The following is a 21,388-nucleotide window of genomic DNA, read 5'->3' on the forward strand; positions in this document are numbered from 1 at the left end:
TTTTGATCTACAAAAAAATGGCAATATCAAGTGGTCCAACCTAATGTTTTGCACATTAGACAGTTAGGCTTTTACAGAGAGTCACTGGGTCTGTTGTTCATCTTTGTAACCCTTGCCAGCTTAGCTAACCCTAGTGTCCTGCACAGATCAGGCACTCTTAAATGCTTGTATTGAGTTCACATGAACATTAGCAAGTGGTTTTTAGCACTCTTTACGTTTTTGCTTTTGAATATTGAGCTTTGGAAATATTTAACTTCAGGAATCAATGAAGCCTTTGTTTTGCAGAATAACTGTATTTCAGAAGAAGAAAGAGATGCGTATGAAGAATTGCTGACACAAGCAGAAATCCAAGGCAATATCAATAAAGTCAACAGTGAGTAATGGATCATATGAAGGAAATGGATACTTCTAGAAGATGCAAATTTTCCTTATCCAAATCTCAGCAAAACTCTTAACTTGTATCCTTGTAAAAATGCCTGATATGATGAAAAATCCACTAAAAGTCAGTCAGTGTTGCTCTTAATTCTGGTGTTACCATCTGCCAGTTTTCCATGGAACTTTCCTGGCTGTCTTGTCCCCAGTCCATGCAAAGTATCTCAAAGCATCTTGAAGCTAGTTTGACTGTACCTTCCTGTTTCATCATAGGTACAGTGTATGTCATATTTTGAACCTGTCCCTTATTGGGCTAATCTTAAAGGTTATTTAGTAAAGATTATGAGTTAAGGATTGTCATTCCTTGCCCATGATCATGTTATGGCATTCGATTGGAACCGTAAAAGCTATTATTGACACCCCTGCTTTTTATTACTTCCCAATCAGTAGTCTGTAGTTTGTAAGAATTGTTTTCTTACAGCTTTTGTAGCTTTGGTGCAAGTGAATAAGACTTGACAGGCCTATAAATCACATGATGGCAGGTTTGAATCCCGCATCCCTGAGACTCTATGGAGTCACACAGGACAGCTCTCCTTGGTACCTAGTTGTGTGGCTATAAAGAACAGAAAACTTGGGTAATTAAAATAAGTATATGCAAGTTTAGATACATTAATTTCTTTATTAGTCTTTTTCCTCTCTGTAATAAAATTTATTTTTACTTGAGGCAGTAAGGAATTCTCTTTGGCATTTATGTCCCCTAGGTCAACCTAAATAACCTGTATATACCCAAAAAACAAATACATCAAACACCAGTTAGCCCATGTAATTTAATAAAATATCTGAACCATCTGCCAAGTTTAAATCTGGGGTGTCCACTAATTCCAGGAGTCCTAAACCCTCATCGTAACCTCCTAGATAAGCTTTGAATGTTCTTTATGGCTCTTACCACCTTCAAGAAAACGCACACCTATAGGTGTTACCCAGGAGTTCACTCCTAAGTTGCCGGTAGAGACATATTTTAAAGGCTTCAAACAGTGATCAAGGAGGCCCAGAGAAAATTGATAGAAAGGTCTAGGAGTTAACAACTGAGTGGGTTTGAGAACTTACCTCCATTTACAACTGTGGAGAGCGCTAGGATAACTTTTTTTTAAGGGAACACGACGTTTTGAGATGTGTGTTCCTATTCTTTTATTCTTATTAAGTTTTGAACATGTTGGTGATGATACATGAAGCACAGTTTCAAGTTTCTCTTTCTGCTCTGTTTGAAAAGTGAGAATTTCATTATGCTTGGCAGAAATGAATTACAGGAAGAAACTAATATTGCGAGCAATACCTCTGAGGTTCATAAGCTTAGTGGGGAAATGGTTCCGTAGCTTTGTGCCAGCCTTTGTTTTTGAAATGTTTATAACCACTAAAATCGATTTCTTTTTCATGTTAAATAAAATGCCTTATATAACTGTTTCAATACTCTACTAAATGACATAATTTCCTGACCACAAATTTGATGCCAAAAAGACTATACTTTTTTTTTCCACTTTTAAGTAAGAGTCATGGGATGATCTGCCCTAATGCATAACCAGCTAAAATATGAAGGGCATTGCAGTGTTTAATGGCTTTACATGCTTAGGACATGATTATTCTGAAGGTTTTGATCTCTCCCCATTGGAAAATTTATGGTCCAGTAATACTAAAAATAGTCTTGAAAAAAATCCTCTAAAGCATATTTTAGCCAGTGACATGACAATGAGACAATTGTGTGCTTTAAAATATGTCAGTGTAACTACTTGACGAGCTTTTCCCCAACCATAGAGCTTATTATATTAAAATGTTAAGGTGTCTACACTTGTAGCAGCCTTGGTAATGACAGAAGTGAAAACTTCGATGGTAATATCACGAAATCTGTTGTCAGGGGCTTCAGGTTTGTTTGAACTGCAATCATTTAACTTTGGGGTTTGGTACATGCATTTCATTCACTATATATATTCTGTCAAGATTAGGGCTTGAAATTTTGTTAAATGCAGAGTGTAAAAGAGTGGTTAAGCTTACTTTATTTTTTTAGAAGAAATGGTTCCTTAAGAGTGTTTTAAAGGATATAATTTTTCTCGTAATATTTTACCATCCAGTTTTCCAAACTCATATAATAGAGTTTTCAAAGGTGAAGCAAGATCCTATTCAGAATAATCAGAGACACAACTGCAAGGCCTTGGATAGCTTTAACAGAGCAGCAAACATGACAAACAACCGCTGACCTTCCTTTCTGGGATTCTTTCATTTATCATACTAATTCTAAGAATAGAAAAAAGGGTTTGGGTCCTTAGGGTCTTATTCTAACTTATTCTAAAAGTGTAAATTTTCTGGGGTGTGGCATGAAAGGTTGCATTAGTTGTATTTCCTGCTATTAAATGATGTGTCTCAGTAGAAAAGTTATTGAGCATAGCTCCTTGTGAATATAGTTAGAGAAGATAAATTGTCCTCTGTTAAAAAGGGTTAGAATAATCTTAGCTGTAGTCTAGTCATGTATTAGGGAGACAGACTAATCCTTGAAAAGATCTACAAATCTATGGGTCTGTGTTATTTCTACTACCCTGAAGCCTTCTTAATAGGGCAAAATCCTGCTGGTTCTGTCCAGTTTGCTATTGCCTGGTGGCAGAGTTCATCGCTCATTCTTCTATTTGGTCAGCAAATCCATTTCTGTTTTCTGGAAACTATGCTGAATTTACTGTTCCAAGCACCTTGCATTTGGTCACTAAAATTTGAGTCTCTGTAATCTGAACATCATAACTGGTAGAGACGTCACAGAGCTTCTGGTTGGATCAGATGATGTAAACCAAGGCATTTCTGTGATCGGGGCCTTTTTTTTTTTTTTAAGGTTAAATGATACGGTAGTCTCCCCCTTATCCACAGTTTCGTTTTTTGCAATTTCAGTTACCTGTAGTCAACTGCAGTCTGAAAATACTAAATGGAGAATTCCAGAAATAATTCATAACTTTTAAGTTACATGCTGTTCTGAGTAGCATGATGAAATCTTGCACCATTCCACCTGGCATGTGAATCATCACTTTGTCCAGTATATCCTGCCCTTTAGTCACTTAGTAGCCATCTCAGTTACCAGATTGTCTAGTACCATAGTGCTTGTGTTCAAGTCACCCTTATTTTACTTAATAATGGCCCAAAAGCTCAAGAGTAGTGATACTAGCAATTCAGATGTGCCAGAGAAGCTATAAAGTGCTTTCTTTAAGTGAAAAGGTGAAAGTTCTCAATAAAGAAAGAAAAAAATTGTATGGTGAAGTTGCTAAGATCTACAGTAAGAACGAATCTTCTGTGACATTGTGAAGAAGGAAAAAAATCTGTGCTAATTTTGCTGGTGGACCTTCAACTGTAAAAGTTAAGGCCACTGTGTATGATAAGTGCTTAGTTAAGTTGGAAAAGGCATTAAATTTGTACAATAAAACATTTTGAGTAGGCAGGATCAAGAAGGCAGAGTAGGAAGACCCTGAGCTCACTTCCTGCCAAGGACACACCAAGACTACAACAACATATAGGACAACTCTCTCTGAGAATGACCTGAGGACTAGCAGAACAGCTTTTATAAAATTAAGGATATAAAGGAAAAATGGATAAACAACAAGGTCCTACTGTATAACACAGGGAACTATATTCAGTATCCTGTAATAAACCGTAATGGAAAAGAATATGAAAAAGAATATATATATGTATGTATACATATATACATACATATATAACTGAATCACTTTGCTGTACAGCAGAAACTAACACAACATTGTAAATCCGTTATAGTTCAATAAAATAAAATCTTTTAAAAAAGGATATAAGGGGGCTTCCCTGGTGGTGGCCCAGTGGTTGAGAGTCCGCCTACCGATGCAGGGGACACAGGTTCGTGCCCCGGTCCGGGAAGATCCCACATGCCGCGGAGCGGCTGGGCCCGTGAGCCATGGCCGCTGAGCCTGCGCGTCCAGAGCCTGTGCTCCGCAACGGGAGAGGCCACAACAGTGAGAGGCCCGCGTACCGAAAAAAAAAAAAAAAAGGATATAAGGGAAAAACCACATCAAGACAAGGAGGAGGGAAAGAGAAGTGATCTAGTCTGCGCCCATACCCCCAGTGTGTGACCCACAGGCGGAAAGGAAGGTCACAAACATGGAGGTCCTCCCTAATGAGCAAGGGCTTCAAGCCCCACACTGGGCACTCCAGCCTTGGGGACCAGCACCAGGAAGATGAGCCTACTTAACTGCTTTTTGAAAACCAGTGGGGCTTACTACCAGGAGAGCCAGAGGGCTGTTGGAAACCCAGACGCCCTCTTAAATGGTTCATGCATATACTTACTCGGTCTGAGTGCCAGCACAGAAACAGCATATTGAAAAGTGCCTGGTGTTCTGTCCAGCCTACCGAGGCTGCACCAGCATGCCCCCTAATCTAACTCTGGCTTCAACATATACAGACTGCATAGAAGCACTTCTACATAAGGGCACACCTTGAAGACCAGGAGAGGTACCTGTTTTGCCTAATTCATAGAGACAAACACAGAAAGTCAAAGAAGATGAGGAAAATGTTCCAAATGAAAGAACAAGGTAAAACCTCCAGGGTGGGAGAACCCTAATGAAGTGGACATAAGTAACTTTTATGATAAACAGTTCAAAGTAACAGTCATTAAAATGCTCACTGAACTTTGGAGAAAAATAGAGGAACACAGTGAAGCTTCAACAAAGAATTAGAAAGTATAAAAAGAACCAATCAAGCTGAAGAATATAATTACTGAAATGAAAAATACATTAAAGGGAATCAACAGCAGATTAGGTGATACAGAAGAACACGTAAGCATCCTGGAAGACAGAATAGTGGAAATCACCCAATCAGAATATCCATAAGACAAAGTTTTTAAAAATAGGAATCGTGGGCCTCCCTGGTGGCGCAGTGGTTGGGAGTCCGCCTGCCAATGCAGGGGACACGGGTTCGTGCCCCGGTCCGGGAGGATCCCACATGCCGCGGAGCGGCTGGGCCCGTGAGCCGTGGCCGCTGAGCCTGCGCGTCCGGAGCCTGTGCTCTGCAACGGGAGAGGCCACAACAGTGAGAGGCCCGCGTACCGCAAAAAAAAAAAAAAAGGAATTGTTTAGGGACCTTTGGGACAACATCAAGTGTACTAACATTAGCATTATAGGGGTTTAGAAGAAGAGAAAGAAAGGGGAAATGTGTTTGATGAAATAATGGCTGAAAACTTCCATAACCTGGGAAAAGAAACATATCCAGGTCCAAGAAGCACAGAGAGTCCCAAACAAAATGAACCCAAAGAGACCCACACCAAAACATGTCATCATTAAAACGGCAAAATTTAAAGATAGAGAATTTTAAAGGCAACAGGGGAAAACAAAGAGTCACATTTGAGGGAACCTCCATGAGGCTACCAGCTGATACTTCAGCAGAAACTTTGCAGGCCAGAATGGAGTTGCATGATACATTTAAACTGCTGAAAGGAAAAACATAAACAAAAACAAAACAAACAAAAACCTACAGCCAAGAATACTGTACCAGGCAAAGTTATCCTTCAGAAATGAAGGAGAGAGAAAGAATTTCCCCAATAAACAAAAACTAAATGAGGTCATCACCACTAAACTCACAAGAAATGTTAAAGGATCTTCTTTACCAAAACAAACAAAAAACAGAACAAAACAAAAAACCCAGCAAAAACAAAACCAAACAAAGGCAATAACAAGAAATAAGAAAATACATGAAGGGAAAAATCTCACTAGTAAAGGCAAAGACATTTGACCCTTGAACAACACAGGTTTAAACTTATACATGAATTTTTTTTCAATAAGTACATTCAGTACTACATGATCTGAGGTTGGTTGAATGCACAGATGTGGATCTGTGGTTACAGAGGGCTGACTATGGGACTTGAGTGTCTGCAGATTTCTGTATCCACAGCAGGCCCTGGAACCTTCTCCCATGGATACCAAGGGACAAGTGTATATGGTAAAGGCAGTGAATCAACCACTTAAAAAGCTAGTTGAGGGTTAAAAGGCAAAAGTCATAAAATCAACTATAGCTACAAAAAGTTATTAAGAGATACACAAACAGTTGTAAAATATGACATCAAAAACAAAATGTGGAGGGGGAGTAAAACATGTAGACCTTTTACAGTGTATTTGAATTTAAATGACTAGAGCTAGAGATACGTTGAGATCTATATATATGTATGTGTATAAACTTCATAGTAACCACAAACCAAAAATTAAAAAAAAGATAAAGAAGAGAAAGGAACCCAAACATAACACTAAACAAAATCATCAAACCACAGAGTTTAAAAGAAAAGAATAGAGAAGAACTACAGAAACCACCAGAAAACAAATAACAAAATGGCAATAAGTACATACCTATCTATAATCACTTTAAATGTAAATGAACTAAGTACCCCAATCAAAAGACATAAGGTGGCTGAATTGATTTAAAAAAAAAAATTCCCATCTATTTGCTGCCTACAAGAGACTCACTTCAGAGATAAAGACAACAGAGGCTGTAAGTGAAGGGAAGGAAAAAGATATTCCGTGCAACTGGAAATGGAAAAAAAAAGCAGGGGTAGCAATACACATATCAGACAAAATAGACTTTATTTATTTATTTATTTTACATCTTTATTGGAGCATAATTGCTTTACACTGGTGTGTTAGTTTCTGCTTTATAACAAAGTGTATCAGCTATACATGTACACATATCCTCATATCTCTTCCCTCTTTTGTCTCCCTCCCTCCCACCCTCCCTATCCACACAGGGAGGGGGAAGGGTAATCTGGGACAAAGTGAGAGTGGCATGTACATATATGCCCTGCCAAATGTAAAACAAAATAGACTTTAAAACAAAGATTATAACAAGAGATAAGGAAGGACGTTACATAATGATAAAGAGGTCAATCCAAGAGGAGGATGTAATATTTAAACATATATACATCTAACATAGGAGCATCTAAATATGTAAAGCAAATATTAACAGACATAAAGAGATAACTTGACAATAATACAATAATAGTAGGAAACTTTAACACCCTACATACATCAATGGACAGAACATCTAGACCAAAAATCAATAAGGAAACAGTGGCCTTAAATGACTCATTAGACCAGATGGACTTAATAGATACCTACGGAACATTCTATCCCAAAACTGCAGAATATGCATTCTTTTCAAGTGCACAGGAAACATTCTCCGGGACAGATCACATGCTAGGCCACAAAGCAAGTCTCAGCAAATTTAAGAGGATAGAAATTATATCAAGCATCTTTTCTGACCATAATGGTATAAAACTAGAAATCAATTCCAGGAAGAAAACTGGAAAAAACACAAACATGTGGAGACTAAACAACATGCTACTAAAAAAAAGAATGGGTCAGTAAGGAAATCAAAAAATAGCTTGAGATGAATGAAAATAGAAATACAACTTGCCAAAATTTATGGGTCATAGCAAAAGCAGATCTAAGAGTGAAGTATATAGGAATACAGGCCTATTTCAAGAAAAAAGAAAAATCTCAAATTAACAACCTAAGTTTACACCTAAAGGAATTAGAAAAAGAAGAATAAACAAAGCCCAAAGTTAGTAGAAGGAAAGAAATAACAACAATCAGAGTAGAAATAAATGAAATAGAGACCAAAACAAAACAAAAACAGTAGAAAAGATCAGTGAAACTAAGAACTGTTCTTTTCAAAAGATAAACAAAATTAATAAACCCTTAGACTCAATCAAGAAAAAAAGACCCAAATCAATAAAATTAGAAGTAAAAGAGAAGTTACAACCAATATCACAGATATACAAAGAATCATAAGAGAATACTACAGAGAATTATAAGCCAAAGTGGACAACCCAGAAGAAATGTATAAATTCCTAGGAACATAAAATCTTCCAAGACTGAATTAGGAAGAAAAAGAAAATCTGAACAGACTGATCACTAGTAATGCAATTGAGTCAGTAATTTAAAAAAAAAAAAAAAACTCCCAACAAACAAAAGTCCAGGATCAGACAGCTTCACAGGTGAATTCTACTGAACATTTAAAGAAGAGTTAATACCTGTCCTTCTCAAATTTTCCAAACGAAGAGGAGGAAACACTACAAATTCATTCTATGAGGGCAGCATTACTCTGATACCAAAACCTGACAAAGACACTGCAAAAAAAGAGAAGATTACAGGTCAGTATTCCTGATGAACATAGATGCAAAAACCCTCAACAAAATATTAGCAAACTGAATTCATCAGTACATTAAAAGGATCATACATGATGATCAAGTGGAGTTTATTCCAGGGATGTGAGGATGGTTCAGTATGCACAAACCAATCAACATGATATACAAATTAACAAAATGAAGACTAAAAATCACACGATGATATGCAGAAAAAGCATTTGACAAAATCTCTCAACAAAATGGGTGGGGAGGGAACATACCTCAACATAATAAAGGCCATTTACGACAAACCCACAGCTAAGGTCATACTCAGTGCTGAAAAGCTGAAAGCTTTTCCTCTAAGATCAGGAACGAGACAAGGATGCCCATCTCACTACTTTTATTCAACATGGTATTGGAAGCCCTAGCCACAATACCAGATAAGAAAAAGACATAAAAGGCATCCAAATTGGAAGGGAAGAAGTAAAACTGTCACTATTTGCAGGTGAAATGATTCTACATATATAATACTCTAAAGACTCCACCAAAAAACCATTAGAACTAATACATGAATTCAATAAAGTCGCAGGATACAACATTAATATACAGAATCTGTTGCATTTCTATACACTAATGAACCATCAGAAAGAGAAAACAAGAAAACAATTTACAGTTGTATCAAAAAAATCTAATACCTAGGAATAAATTGAACCAAGGAGGTGAAAGACCTGTACTCTGTAAACTAGAAGACATTACTGAAAGAAATAATGCACAAATAAATGGGAATATATTTCATTCTCATGAATTGGAAGAATTAATATTGTTAAAATGTCCATTCTACCCAAAGCAATCTACAGATTCAATGCAATCCCTATCAGGATACCCGTGGCATTTTCACTGAACTAGAAAAAATAATACTAAAGTTTGTATGGACCTACAAAAGACCCCAAATTGCCAAAGCAATCTTGAGAAAAACAACGAAGCTGTGTCATCCTCCCTGGCTTCAAACTCTACTACTATAATAATCAAAACAGTACGGTATTGGCACAAAAACAGACACACAGATCAATGGGACAGAATAGAGAACCCAGAAATAAACCCGTATACATAGGGTCAATTAATCTATGACAGAGGAGGCAAGAATATACAACAGAGAAAGAGTGATGTTGGGAAAACCGGACAGCTACATGTCAGAGGATGAAACCAGGCCATTTTCTCATGCCTTATACAAAAATTAATTCAAAATTGATTAAAACTTAAATGTAGGACCTGAAACCATGAAACTTCTAGAAAAAAACATAGGCAGTACGCTCTTTGACATTGGCCTTAGCAATATTTTTTTGGATCTATCCCCTGAGACAAGGGAAACAAAAGCAAAAATAAACAAATGGAACCATATCAAACTAAAAGCTTTGGCACAGGAAAGGAAACTATTAACAAAACGAAATGGCATTCTACTGAATGGGAGAACATAGTTGCAAATGATGACCAGTAAAAGAATAATACCAAAATACATAACGAACTCATACAACTCAGTCTCAGAAAACAACAATCTAATTTAAAAATGGGCAGAGGACCTGAATAGACATTTTTTCAGAGAAGAGGTGCAGATACCAACAGGTACATGAAAAGATACTCAACATTACTAATGAAAAGGGAAATGCAGATCAAAACCATGATCAGGGATCAACTCACATCTGTCAGAATGGCTATCATCAAAAAACAAGAAATAACAAGTTGTGGTGAGGATGTGGAGAAAAGGGAACGCTGTGCACTGTTGGTAAATATAAATTGGCACAGCTGCTATGGAAACCAATATGGAGTTTCCTCAAAGAATTAAAAATGGAACCTACACAATTGCACTCCTGGATATTTATACAAAGAAAATGAAAACACTAATTCAAAAAGATACATATACCCCAATGTTATTGTAGTATTATTTTAACTAGCCAAGACATGGAAGCAACCTAAGTATCCATCAACAAATGAGTGGATAAAGATGTGGTGTATATATATACAATAGAATATTACTCAGCCAGAAAAAAAAAAAGAATGAAATCTTGCCATTTGTGACAACATGGTGGACCTGGAGTGTATTATGCTAAGTGAAATAAGTCATACCGAAAAAGACAAATACTATGTGTTTTCATGTATGTGTGGAATCTAAAAAACAAAACAAATGAATAAATAAAACAGAAACAAAATCATAGACACAGAGAACAAACTAGTTGTTGCCAGAAGGGAGGTGGATGGGATGGGAGAAATAGGTAAAGGGGACTAAGAGGTACAAACTACCAGTATAAAATAAAGAAGTCATAAGAATGTAATGTACAGCACAGGGAATATAGTTAATATTATAATAACTTTGTATGGTATATAATCTGTAAAAATATTGAATCACTATGTTGTACACCTATAAATAATATGATATTGTAAGTCAACTATACCTCAATAAAAAAAAGATATTTTGAGAGACCACTTATGTTATTACAATTCTTTTTATTATTAGTTATTATTATTAATCTTTTTACCTAACTTAAAAATTAAACTTTATCACAGGTATGTATATACAGAAAAAAAAACAGTACATAAATGGTTTGGTACTATCCATGGTTTCAGGCATCCACTGGGGTTCTTAGAACCATACTAACACGTGGGACTACCGTGCTAACACAGAATTATGTAATCATATGAATTCTGGTTGTAATATTTTTAAAAACATATCTGAAATTATTTTTCCCTAAGAATCACACTTTACAGAACACAAGAGATGAGAGCATATTTGGAGAACTAATATTTGGAGAACTAATAACTATTCCATATCAAGCGGCAGTGTGTCCGAGTGCCTCCTGTGGGTTTCCCATGGTGCTGATATAGAGGGAGGATAGAGCCATAGGGCAAGTCCTTGCTTCTCTGGTCTTCACATGTCTTTAATCTCCTTGGGGAGGCAGTGCTTACACACAAAGAGCCGTAAAGAGCAATGACTGCAGGGTTCCCAAAGTGTGAAGTCTTCAGGAACTGGAGCACTGTGAAGGCTTCATGGAGAGATGGTTCCAAAGCTGGTCCTGAAAGGAAGGATTTTGTAGGGAAGTCATGCTAGGCAGGAATGACCTCATAACTCCAGCTCTATCAATGCTGAGGTTCTTTTAGGGACTAGCTGCAAGGATTAGAGTGACTTCCAATTACAAGCTACCATTTCCAAGGCTTTGCTTACCATCCAACGACAGCTTTTCAGAGTTCATGGAAAGTAACTACTTAGGTTCTAATACTTGGATATATGGACTGGTTGGGTCAGGCTGCAGTGGGAAAGGCACAGGTTCTGACAGAATGTCACTCTACCCTCAGGGCTGGCTGCAGTGGACCACATCAACTCTGTTATTCGGGAAGGTGACCCTGAATACACACTGCTTGCACTGCAGAAACCAGAGGCCCAGCTGCCCACTGTTTATCCCTTTGCTGGTGCAATGTATCAGAATGAACTTTTCAACCTCCAGAAACAGAACGCTATGGTAAGTCAGAGGAGACTCCAGGTACAGAGATGTTAATTCTGAGTCCTAGCAATGAGGAGTGCTGTTGAGGAAAGGTGAGTGGGAGTGTAGTGTCTTTAATTTGTATCAATCCCTGGTCTCATTGGCCTCCCTGTACCAATTCCATGGCCACCTTCCTCTTTAACTCCTGCTTTTCATCTCCTTAAAGAATCTGAGAGCATAGGTGGGAAATGCAGGCAGGGCTCTACACAAATACACATTGAAAACTAGTTGTTCTCATTCTCTGTGTGATTTTTGGAGAACTTGGGATAAGTTAATAACTATATTGAAATATTTTTAAATATCTAATGTTCTTTGATATAGAAAAATAAGCTCTGAATCTGCATTTCTAGAAATTTGCAACCAAGAACATTAGCACCATGGCTTTGATTTTTGTCATTGTGTGCTCCTTGCAATGCTAACAGTATTAAGCAGTAATAATCATATAAGGTCACAGTAAATAAGAGCATATGCACTAGTACAGGATTAAGCCAAACAATGCAACAGAATGAACAGTACTAGAAGCAGCACCAAGAATTTCAATTATGAAAGAGCTAATATTTCAAAGACATGGGGAAACAAATGAAATCCTTAGAAGTATTTAACCATGTGGGAAAGAAAACATTACCTCACTACACATAACAGAATAAATTGCCGGTATGAAAGGTTAAGTGTAAAAAATAATTAAACTTCTAAGGAAACATGGAAGGACAATGAATCTGAAAAGCAAAAACAGTACTGCTCCACCAAAAAAAAACAGAAGAGGAGGAAGCCAAACGCACAAACAGGCAGTTCACAGGTATACCAGGATGTTTCACAGTATTATCTATAGTACTGCGAAGATACTACAGATATCTTCTATATCTATATAGAAGATAAACCACGTTTAACTAATAACAGATTGCACACCCTACTGTTAAGTGGAAAAAATGAAATTGAAATATATAGCATTATCTTGTTTTTTATGATAAGAAAAGAAAAATAATTAAAAAATGAAAATCTCTATAAATGTTTGCATGAATTAAAAATTAATAAAAGTAGGTGGCTTAGTTGTTAAGAATCTGCCTGCCAGTGCAGGAGACACGGGTTCAATCCCTGGTCTGGGAAGATCCCACATGCCGCGGAGCAGCTAAGCCCGTGTGCCACAGCTACTGAGCCTGCACTCTAGAGCTCATAAACCACAACTACTGAGCCCACATGCCTCAACTACTGAAGCCCATGTGCTCTAGGGCGCACGTGCCACAACTACTGAGCTTACATGCTGCAACTGCTGAAGCCTGTGCGCCTAGAGCCCATGATCCACAATAAGAGAAGCCACCGCAATGAGAAGCCCGCACACTGAAACAAAGAGTAACCCCCGCTCAACGCAACTAGAGAAAGCCCGCGCGCAGCAACAAAGACCCAATGCAGCCCAAAAAATTAAAATTAAAAAAAAAACAAAAAATAAGTGGCATTCTTTATTTTACAAAAATTAATGAAGTGTATGTCACTAAAGGGCTTGGGTAGTAAGGTTTGTTTTCTTATCCTTGCTTAGTAAGACATGATTCTATAAATAGAAAGATACTAGAGTTGACCCTTAAACGGGTAGGAACTGCGCATACCACTTATATGTGGATCTTTTTCAATAGTAAGTACTATATTACCAAATGATACGCAGTTGGCTGAATCCAGGGACGCAGTACCTCAGGTACAGAGGGACAGGTATATAGAGGATTAATTATACGCAGATTTTGAACTGCGTGGAGGTTCAGCGCTCCTAACCCCGGTGTTGCTCAGCGGTCAACTGTATTTTGTAATAAAAGAAAAATAAGTTATTTCCTTAAGCTGCACGTAGGTTCTCTTGATATTATGGTCCCTGTTTCTCTAGCTTTGAAGCCCAAGGCTACTTATACACTCTAGCACATTCATCCCCTTTTTCTTTATTTGTCCTTATCTTTTTGGCTGTGTACCACTTTAGATAGTTGTGGTGAATCTCAAATGATTCCATTCTGCTCTTTACCTGTAATTTGATACCTTCCTTATATGTTAAAGTCATAGTTAATGTAAGGTATTTGGATAAAATTTACATGTTCCCTATAAAAACCCTTCTTCCCATTTGCTTTGGAACGTAAAATTATGCTTTGTTGGTCTAAAATCAATTTGCTGACAGATTTCTGTGGAGAATCAGCTATAATGCATTTTAATATAAACATTACATATATGAAATATATAATATTCTAAATGTAAAGATAGACATCAGGGTTTTTAAAAATTTGTTTTCATGCTCCCTCTATGTTCCTTCAGTATGATGGAAGAAATAACCCTTTTGAAGTTGGGCCAAGTCAGTATAAAATGGTTAAAAGGAAGACAACATTGAAGGGGGAAAGTGTTCTGTAATCTGAGATGTACTTTTTAAGTAAGCCCAATCCTTACTTGCTTTTCACTAAGATTTACCTCACATGTCTTCAAATATCTAGACCTTAGGGTATGTTTAAAAATTTCTACCCATTTATAAAAACGTGACTTAGACTAACTTTTTTTGGAATTAAAATCAATATCCTTGGCTTAAAGACTTTGATTTACTTTTCTGGGATTATCATCTTTAGGTGAAATTCTCCCCTTCTCCTTACCCTTAATTCAAACTGAAAATCATTAGCTATACTCATATCTTAACCTTGCACTTGCAGACAGTAACAACGTTATCTAATCTGTGGCTTCATTATTTGGTAAGATTGAGCCTGTTAGCAGCCGATATAATAGCTGCGAGTAGGAATCAGCTATGGCAATGCAGATGTCTGTGGAATCATAACTGAGGACTGTAATTAACTCAGTGCCCAAAATGATCATCTCAGGAAAACCCAGAAGCCATTGACGTGTTCTTTAAAGCCAACGAAAGATAGGTGGCCAGGGAGCCCTGTGGGTCCTGGGTTCTCACAATCTTTGACTTTTCTTTATTCTTTGAAGTGTACATTCTGAACCCCCATCACATACACGGGCTGTGTCGATTTGGGGATTTATACTGCCATATGTTTTCCAACAGAACTACTTGGCCCATGAGGAGCTCTTGATCGCAGTGGAAATGCTATCTGCTGTAGCTTTACTCAACCAGGCCTTGGAGAGCAACGATCTTGTGTCTGTGCAGAATCAACTCAGAAGCCCAACAATGGGCTTCAACAATCTGGACGAGACATACGTGGAACGGTAAGGGAACATTTTCCAAAACTCCTTTCAGTGCAGAAATATGTGTTTGGTAGATTTGTTCTACCAATTTGAAGGACTTGTTCCTTCCTGAAACAATCCATATACCCATGCTTATTTTCTTGAAAGCCAGTCTACTTTGTTCTGAGAGTCCTAATGTTCAAATCCTACTTCGTATTCCTTTTAGGGGAACAAAGAGTCTAAGGAGGATCCTGTGGCAGTTACTGACTGTCTTTGACATTAGCAAAAATTATTTCATAGGCAAAAAATACATGTTGAAAGCATACCTTCCCTTGGGCTTCTTTTGGAAACGACAGAATGTAGAAGAGTTGGAAACAACTTTAATAATCATCCAGTCCAATTTTCTTGTTTTACTGATGAGGAAACTGGATCTGGATTTGTGGACCAAAAGTAGGGCAGTTGGGCCCCAATCCCCATTCTTTTTTTTTTTTTTTTTAACATCTTTACTGGAGTATAATTGCTTTACAATATTGTGTTATTTTCTGCTGTATAACAAAGTGAATCAGCTATATGTATACATATAACCCCATATCCCCTGCCTCTTGTGTCTCCCTCCACCCTCCGCATCCCACCCCTCTAGGTGGTCACGAAACAGCGAGCTGATCTCCCTGTGCTATGCAGCTGCTTCCCACTAACTATCTGTTTTACGTTTGGCAGTGTATATATGTCCATGCCACTCTCTCACTTCGTCCCAGTTTACCCTTCCCCCTGCCCATGTCCTCAAGTCCATTCTCTACATTCTTTTGACGATTAAACCAAAGGAATCCTGAGACCACAGTGGATCACGGCAGTGGGTAACAATCTCAACTTAGTGTCTTTTATTTCATGTTCCTGAAATAAACTACTAGATAGTATTGTTGATAGAATTATAAAACACTATAGCAGATCTAGAGAGAAAATTAAGGGGTGGGAAGAAGGAGCCCATTAGAGATTAAGACAAAAGCCCAAGTTAAAATGAGTGAATTTCCATCTTGGATTCTTGTGACCACCAGGGGGAGATGTCTGCATAGATCTTGACAAAAGCACTGTTGTCAAGATACTGGTTCTGGAACTGCTGAAATAGGTAATTCTCTTGGCTCACGTACAGTTGTACAGGAAAAATTAAAAAGACTCGTTAGACTTTTTTTTAAATGGTGTTTGACCACTTGTCTATGTAGAGAATGGCCCCAAAGTAGAACAGTGGCTTTTCCTTGTTGTTAGTCATCTTGGAAAAACTGATGCTCTTACGCTACTTAAATTTGACCACCTATTCCTATAACTCCTCAGAGTTTATTTCCAAGGTAATTTATTTCTACCTCCACTGTTTATACTAATGGCACTATCCTCTCCTCCAAGCTTAGAAACTCGAGTTAACTTGAGTTTTCCTCTGACCCTCTGTGAGGCACCCCTGTGCTGTGAATAGTCTGCTCACTTTTCTCCCCAGCAGAAGCCAATAGGTGTGCACAATACCTCTGCATGATGTTTCCCTTTCCCAGCAACCATCTCATTTAGACATTTTACCTTTGCTTTTGTAATAACCTCCAAATTGGTCTTACCCTGTCTTTTCTCTTCTCATTCATTCTTATGTAACTAGGCTTTGCTGCTCTCTCAGTGCTAGAGACGGCAGAGTTGGTCACTCCCTTAGGAAGCCTAATAGTCTAATGAGGCTTGTTGATAAAATAATTATCAAGACACATATGGAGCATCCCTGGCCACTTCCCTCTAAGTGACAGTACCCCCCTCCCTCCAAATCACCCATTTTGATTATCAAAAATCCTCTCTTCCCCCCATCCCAATTTACAAATAACCCATTAAGGAAATAGTCCCCAACCCCATTTGAGAACCAGTTTTATGCCTGTGATTTTCAGCTGGGGCCACAGATACAGCTTCAGAGTGCAAGTATCCTGTATGAAACACTTTTCAAATTTGTGTTTGTTTAAATAATCTTTTAAAAGTTTCATTTAAGCACTTTCTGGGTCACCTGGGTGACCCAATACCGACATGAGATTCCAGGGCCCCCTTTGGTTCTTGTATTGAACATTCCAATGGCCCCAAGTGATTTTTCACAGCCTCAACATTTCAATTTCCATGTCAGCTTTTAACCCAGTTCTTGGAAGCCCAAGTTGGCAGGTGTTCAGGTTTAAGGAACACTGGGCCTCTCCCTTATGGTTGTACAACTTCTTCATAGTACACGGGTGCTGGGCAGGGCTACCTGGATGAATTCTGACCAAGTCTCTACCAGTTTACCATGGCTTCTGCCCTTGGGGCTGTGTTTTCCCAGAAAGGTTGTTTTGTCCAGTTCTCACGAGAGTGACATAGGGTTGGCATTGGTTCTAGGCATGCCGTGTTCCCAGATTAATTGTTCTAAAATGTAGCTCTGTTTATAATGCTCCTCTATTGGATTGTTCTCTCTTCTTATCTGAATTAACCCTCAGCGTGGTGTTCTGCCCTTTGCTCCAGCTACACCCCTCCTTGTGTTTTACACTTCAGCCGAGATGGATCTGAACACTCTGTTCATTCTGGCTTATCTGCTCCTATGCATGCTCCTCTCACCACCAGGAACGCGGTGCCTATCACCCGTCTCCGCCTGGCACAGTACTGGAGCTTCCAAGCCCTTCCTGCCATAGAGCGTGCTTCCGTGAACTATTTGCATGTTTCTCCCACCCCAGCTAATGTCATCTGTTCTGAGAACTAGCATGATGTGGTTAAAGGAATATAACCTTGGAACCAAAAATATCTAAGTTGGACTCTTCCTAGCCGGGCCCCTTTCTGTTCATCTATAAAGCACAAAAACAAACACACACAACAAAAACACCTACTCTGCATCTGCCTATAGAACTATGTTGTGTTATTCATAAAATTTTTCCCTTTGGCTAGTATTTGTTCATTTCTGAAGAAATGATGGGTGATTGTGGGTTTTGGGTTTTTTTTCTGTGTTCATCCTTAAGCTTTTTCATTTTATTCCCATTGGGTCATCATTAAATGTCAGACGTGAAATGCCTGTAAGGATTTTGCACTTTCTTATCGAATGGTCCCCGTCTATAAGGGATGCTAACGAGTGCAAGTTGCCATTTATCCGTATTGTCATTGTGGTCAGTATTATTTAGTATATATTGCTACTAGTAAGTATAGAAGAGTATTTTCTTAGGTTTATAACTCTTGATAAGATGAAAATCTCACACAGGACACTGAAACAATTTCAAGCCTGTGTTTGGTGATGCCTTGTTCAGGCACAGAGAATGAATCATCTCCCCCACTTCCCATTCTGAATGATGTTTTTCTCTCCCAAGCTACACTCAGTAGAAGACACCTCAGTGTCATCTTGGAGCAGGCATAACTTTGAGAAAATCTGTCGCAATGAGAAAACAATTATAGATTCAATGTGATCTTACGTCTTGGAACCTCTACTGTTAGCAAATCCGTAGGGTCTATTCAGAAGTCATACTGCAGAGTGAATCAATATGTACATAGAGGATTGCTCTTTATTTCCCTGGTGTAAAGATGCACAAGCAAATTAAACTATTGAGTTTCTATACTTCGGGCTGGAATAGCTCACTCATGTTAGCTTATGGTTGTAACATTGGTTCTGTAGTGGGTTTTTTTGTTTTGTTTTGTTTTTAATTTATTTTATTTTTGGCTGCGTTGGGTCTTCGTTGCTGCACGCGGGCTTTCTCTAGTTGCGGCGAGAGGGGGCTACTCTTCGTTGCGGTACGCAGGCTTCTCATTGCGGTGGCTTCTCTTGTTGCGGAGCACAGGCTCTAGGCACATGAGCTTCAGTAGTTGTGGCACGCGGGTTCAGTAGTTGTGGCTCACAGGCTCTAGAGCGCAGGCTCAGTAGTTGTGGCGCACGGGCTTAGTTGCTCTGTGGCATGTGGGATCTTCCCAGACCAGGGCTTGAACCCGTGTCCCCTGCACTGGAAGGCGGATTCTTAACCACTGTGCCACCAGGGAAGTCCGGTTCTATAGTTTTTAAATGGGGCAATTGATGATTGAAAAATGAAAGTTTCTTAGTAATATGTCAAGGTGGATCATCTGTTTTTCCTAAAATTTCTCAAGACAGGAAAAATAATCAGAGTGTTGGCCAAACTATTTTCCAGAGGGCTGCACAGAGTGAGGAGGGTCAGGGATCAGAATGAGGGGAGAGAATGTAATGGCGGTGAGTGGACCCAGGAGAGAGGTGGTGAGGGGCTGCTGAAGCCTGAGGAACGGGCAGGTGAAGAGGAAACTAGGATGTTCTGGGTCAACTGAGGCACCACCTCTTCAAGAAAACAGGCAGTGAAGATGTGTGTTATTCAGCAAGATTTCGGGAACAGCATTTGCTTTTTATTTGATTTGTCACTGGAAGTATTAGGCCACAAGGTAACCCAGCTGTGTTAGGGTTACAGTTAAAAAAAAAAAAAAAAAAGGCCTCTCAAGGCTTGGATTTGGGGAATGAACGAGAAAAAAAAAAAAGGGACCCTTGATAGAAAGATTAGGAACCGTGGTAATTCCGAATTTTATCCCATAATACTCATCTGGAGACTAAGCAGAACTAAGACATACAAAGGGAAGGTAAAATAGTTACTAAAAAAAGCAAGTAATTTCACAGAGTTAAGAACGTTGAGGTTTTTTTGCTTGAGTTAAGTGCAAGATTGGAATTTGAGGAACTTTCATTAAAAAGCATTGTTACCTAAAAGTATTTTTAAGGGAAAAAAACACCCTTAGTCTAAGTGAGCTTGGTGTATGTTGGCAAAGCTGCACAAGACAATTTTACTTGCCTTTATCCTGTTGGTCTAACCTCATAACATCACATTGAGCCACATGTGTCAAACTTAAGATGCGTGTCCAGGGCTTCCCTGGTGGCGCAGTGGTTGAGAGTCCGCCTGCCGATGCAGGGGACACGGGTTCGTGCCCCGGTCCGGGAGGATCCCACATGCCGCGGAGCGGCTGGGCCCGTGAGACATGGCCGCTGAGACTGCGCGTCTGGAGCCTGTGCTCCGCAACGGGAGAGGCCACAACAGTGAGAGGCCCGCGTACCGCAAAAAAAAAAAAAGATGTGTGTCCAATGTAAGATGCATAACATGAACAAAGAATGAACGTCTCTGATCAGTATCATGCTTGTTTTCTCTTCTACAGTTATGCAAATGCACTACTCTCCATTAAACTGGAGGCCTTATCCCAAGGGCAAGATAGCTTAAGCTGGAATGAAATTCAGAATTGTATTGATATGGTTAATATTGAAATTCAAGAAGAAAATGACCGTAAGTATGGAACAGTATCCTTCTCTAGTTATAGTGGGAGAATAAGGTAGCTGGACAAAATGGTCCTCTACATCAGGGCTGCCCTAGAGCCCTATGAGAACACTCTCCCCTAACAAGTCTGTATGTATTTATATGTAAATGTTATTTTCGTACTACTGTCCCAACATATTATAAACATTACAAAGCAAACATAAGACATAAAAGGGTAGAATAAAAGTACATAAATACAAGTCCTAATATCTTTCTATTTATTGGTACTTGAAAGATGACTGCTGTAAATAACTCAGCTTTTTAAGCAAGCTCTCAACTTTATTTTGACCTTTCATGTACGTGGGTGTTTTTCTGAAATATGACACATGTTCCTGCCCTAAGAAGAACTTGCAACACAGTCTAACTGTTGTTTTATGATCTCAAATCTTGGTGATTTGCTGTGTTTCTAGAACTTAGGAGCTCTGAGCATGAAAGTGGACAGTCCAAGAAGATGTGCGCTGAGACATGCTTTCGTGAATGTCAGCTTGCTTCCCTGTCCTGCCTCTTACTTACAAAAACTGAGTGATGAATGGGGAGCTCTGTAACTTAGGCAATGAGTATAATTGCTGCTTTGGGACCACACGACTTTCTGCTGCCTCTCTGCGTGTTCTTTCAGTGAGGCGTTTGGGGATCCTTGCCTCAGATGGCTGACACATCACCTACTTCCTCTTTTCTGGAATGTTAGCTTGGGAGCTGGTAGTTCTTGGCAGGTGTTAGTTACGAGGGAAGCACGAATTTAAGCAGATGTTCAACATCGTCAGTGGGGGCGGCGTGGGGGACGACCCTGGTGTGTGTGTCCGCTTACAAAGCTCAGGTCCCCAGCTTCCTGCCGTCCTGCCTCCTCCTTGATCCTCCCCAGCTCCCCACTCTCAGTCTCC

The 21,388-nt window shown here is 38.9% G+C and overlaps 1 protein-coding gene across 2 annotated transcripts in view; it reads left to right on the forward strand.

Annotated features, from left to right (window-relative positions):
• The window catches only part of IQGAP2 (IQ motif containing GTPase activating protein 2), a 285,569-nt gene that overhangs the window by 172,661 nt on the left and 91,520 nt on the right, over positions 1 to 21,388 (forward strand). For both annotated transcript variants that reach the window (XM_079917126.1, XM_079917125.1), the window contains 4 exons: positions 286 to 373; positions 11,882 to 12,045; positions 15,083 to 15,243; positions 20,356 to 20,480. In XM_079917126.1, the coding sequence (XP_079773252.1) occupies positions 286 to 373; positions 11,882 to 12,045; positions 15,083 to 15,243; positions 20,356 to 20,480 (538 nt within the window). The remainder of the gene's footprint in view (positions 1 to 285; positions 374 to 11,881; positions 12,046 to 15,082; positions 15,244 to 20,355; positions 20,481 to 21,388) is intronic.

Source organism: Stenella coeruleoalba (assembly GCF_951394435.1).
Source record: "Stenella coeruleoalba genome assembly, chromosome: 3".
Classification (NCBI taxonomy): Eukaryota; Metazoa; Chordata; class Mammalia; order Artiodactyla; family Delphinidae; genus Stenella; species Stenella coeruleoalba.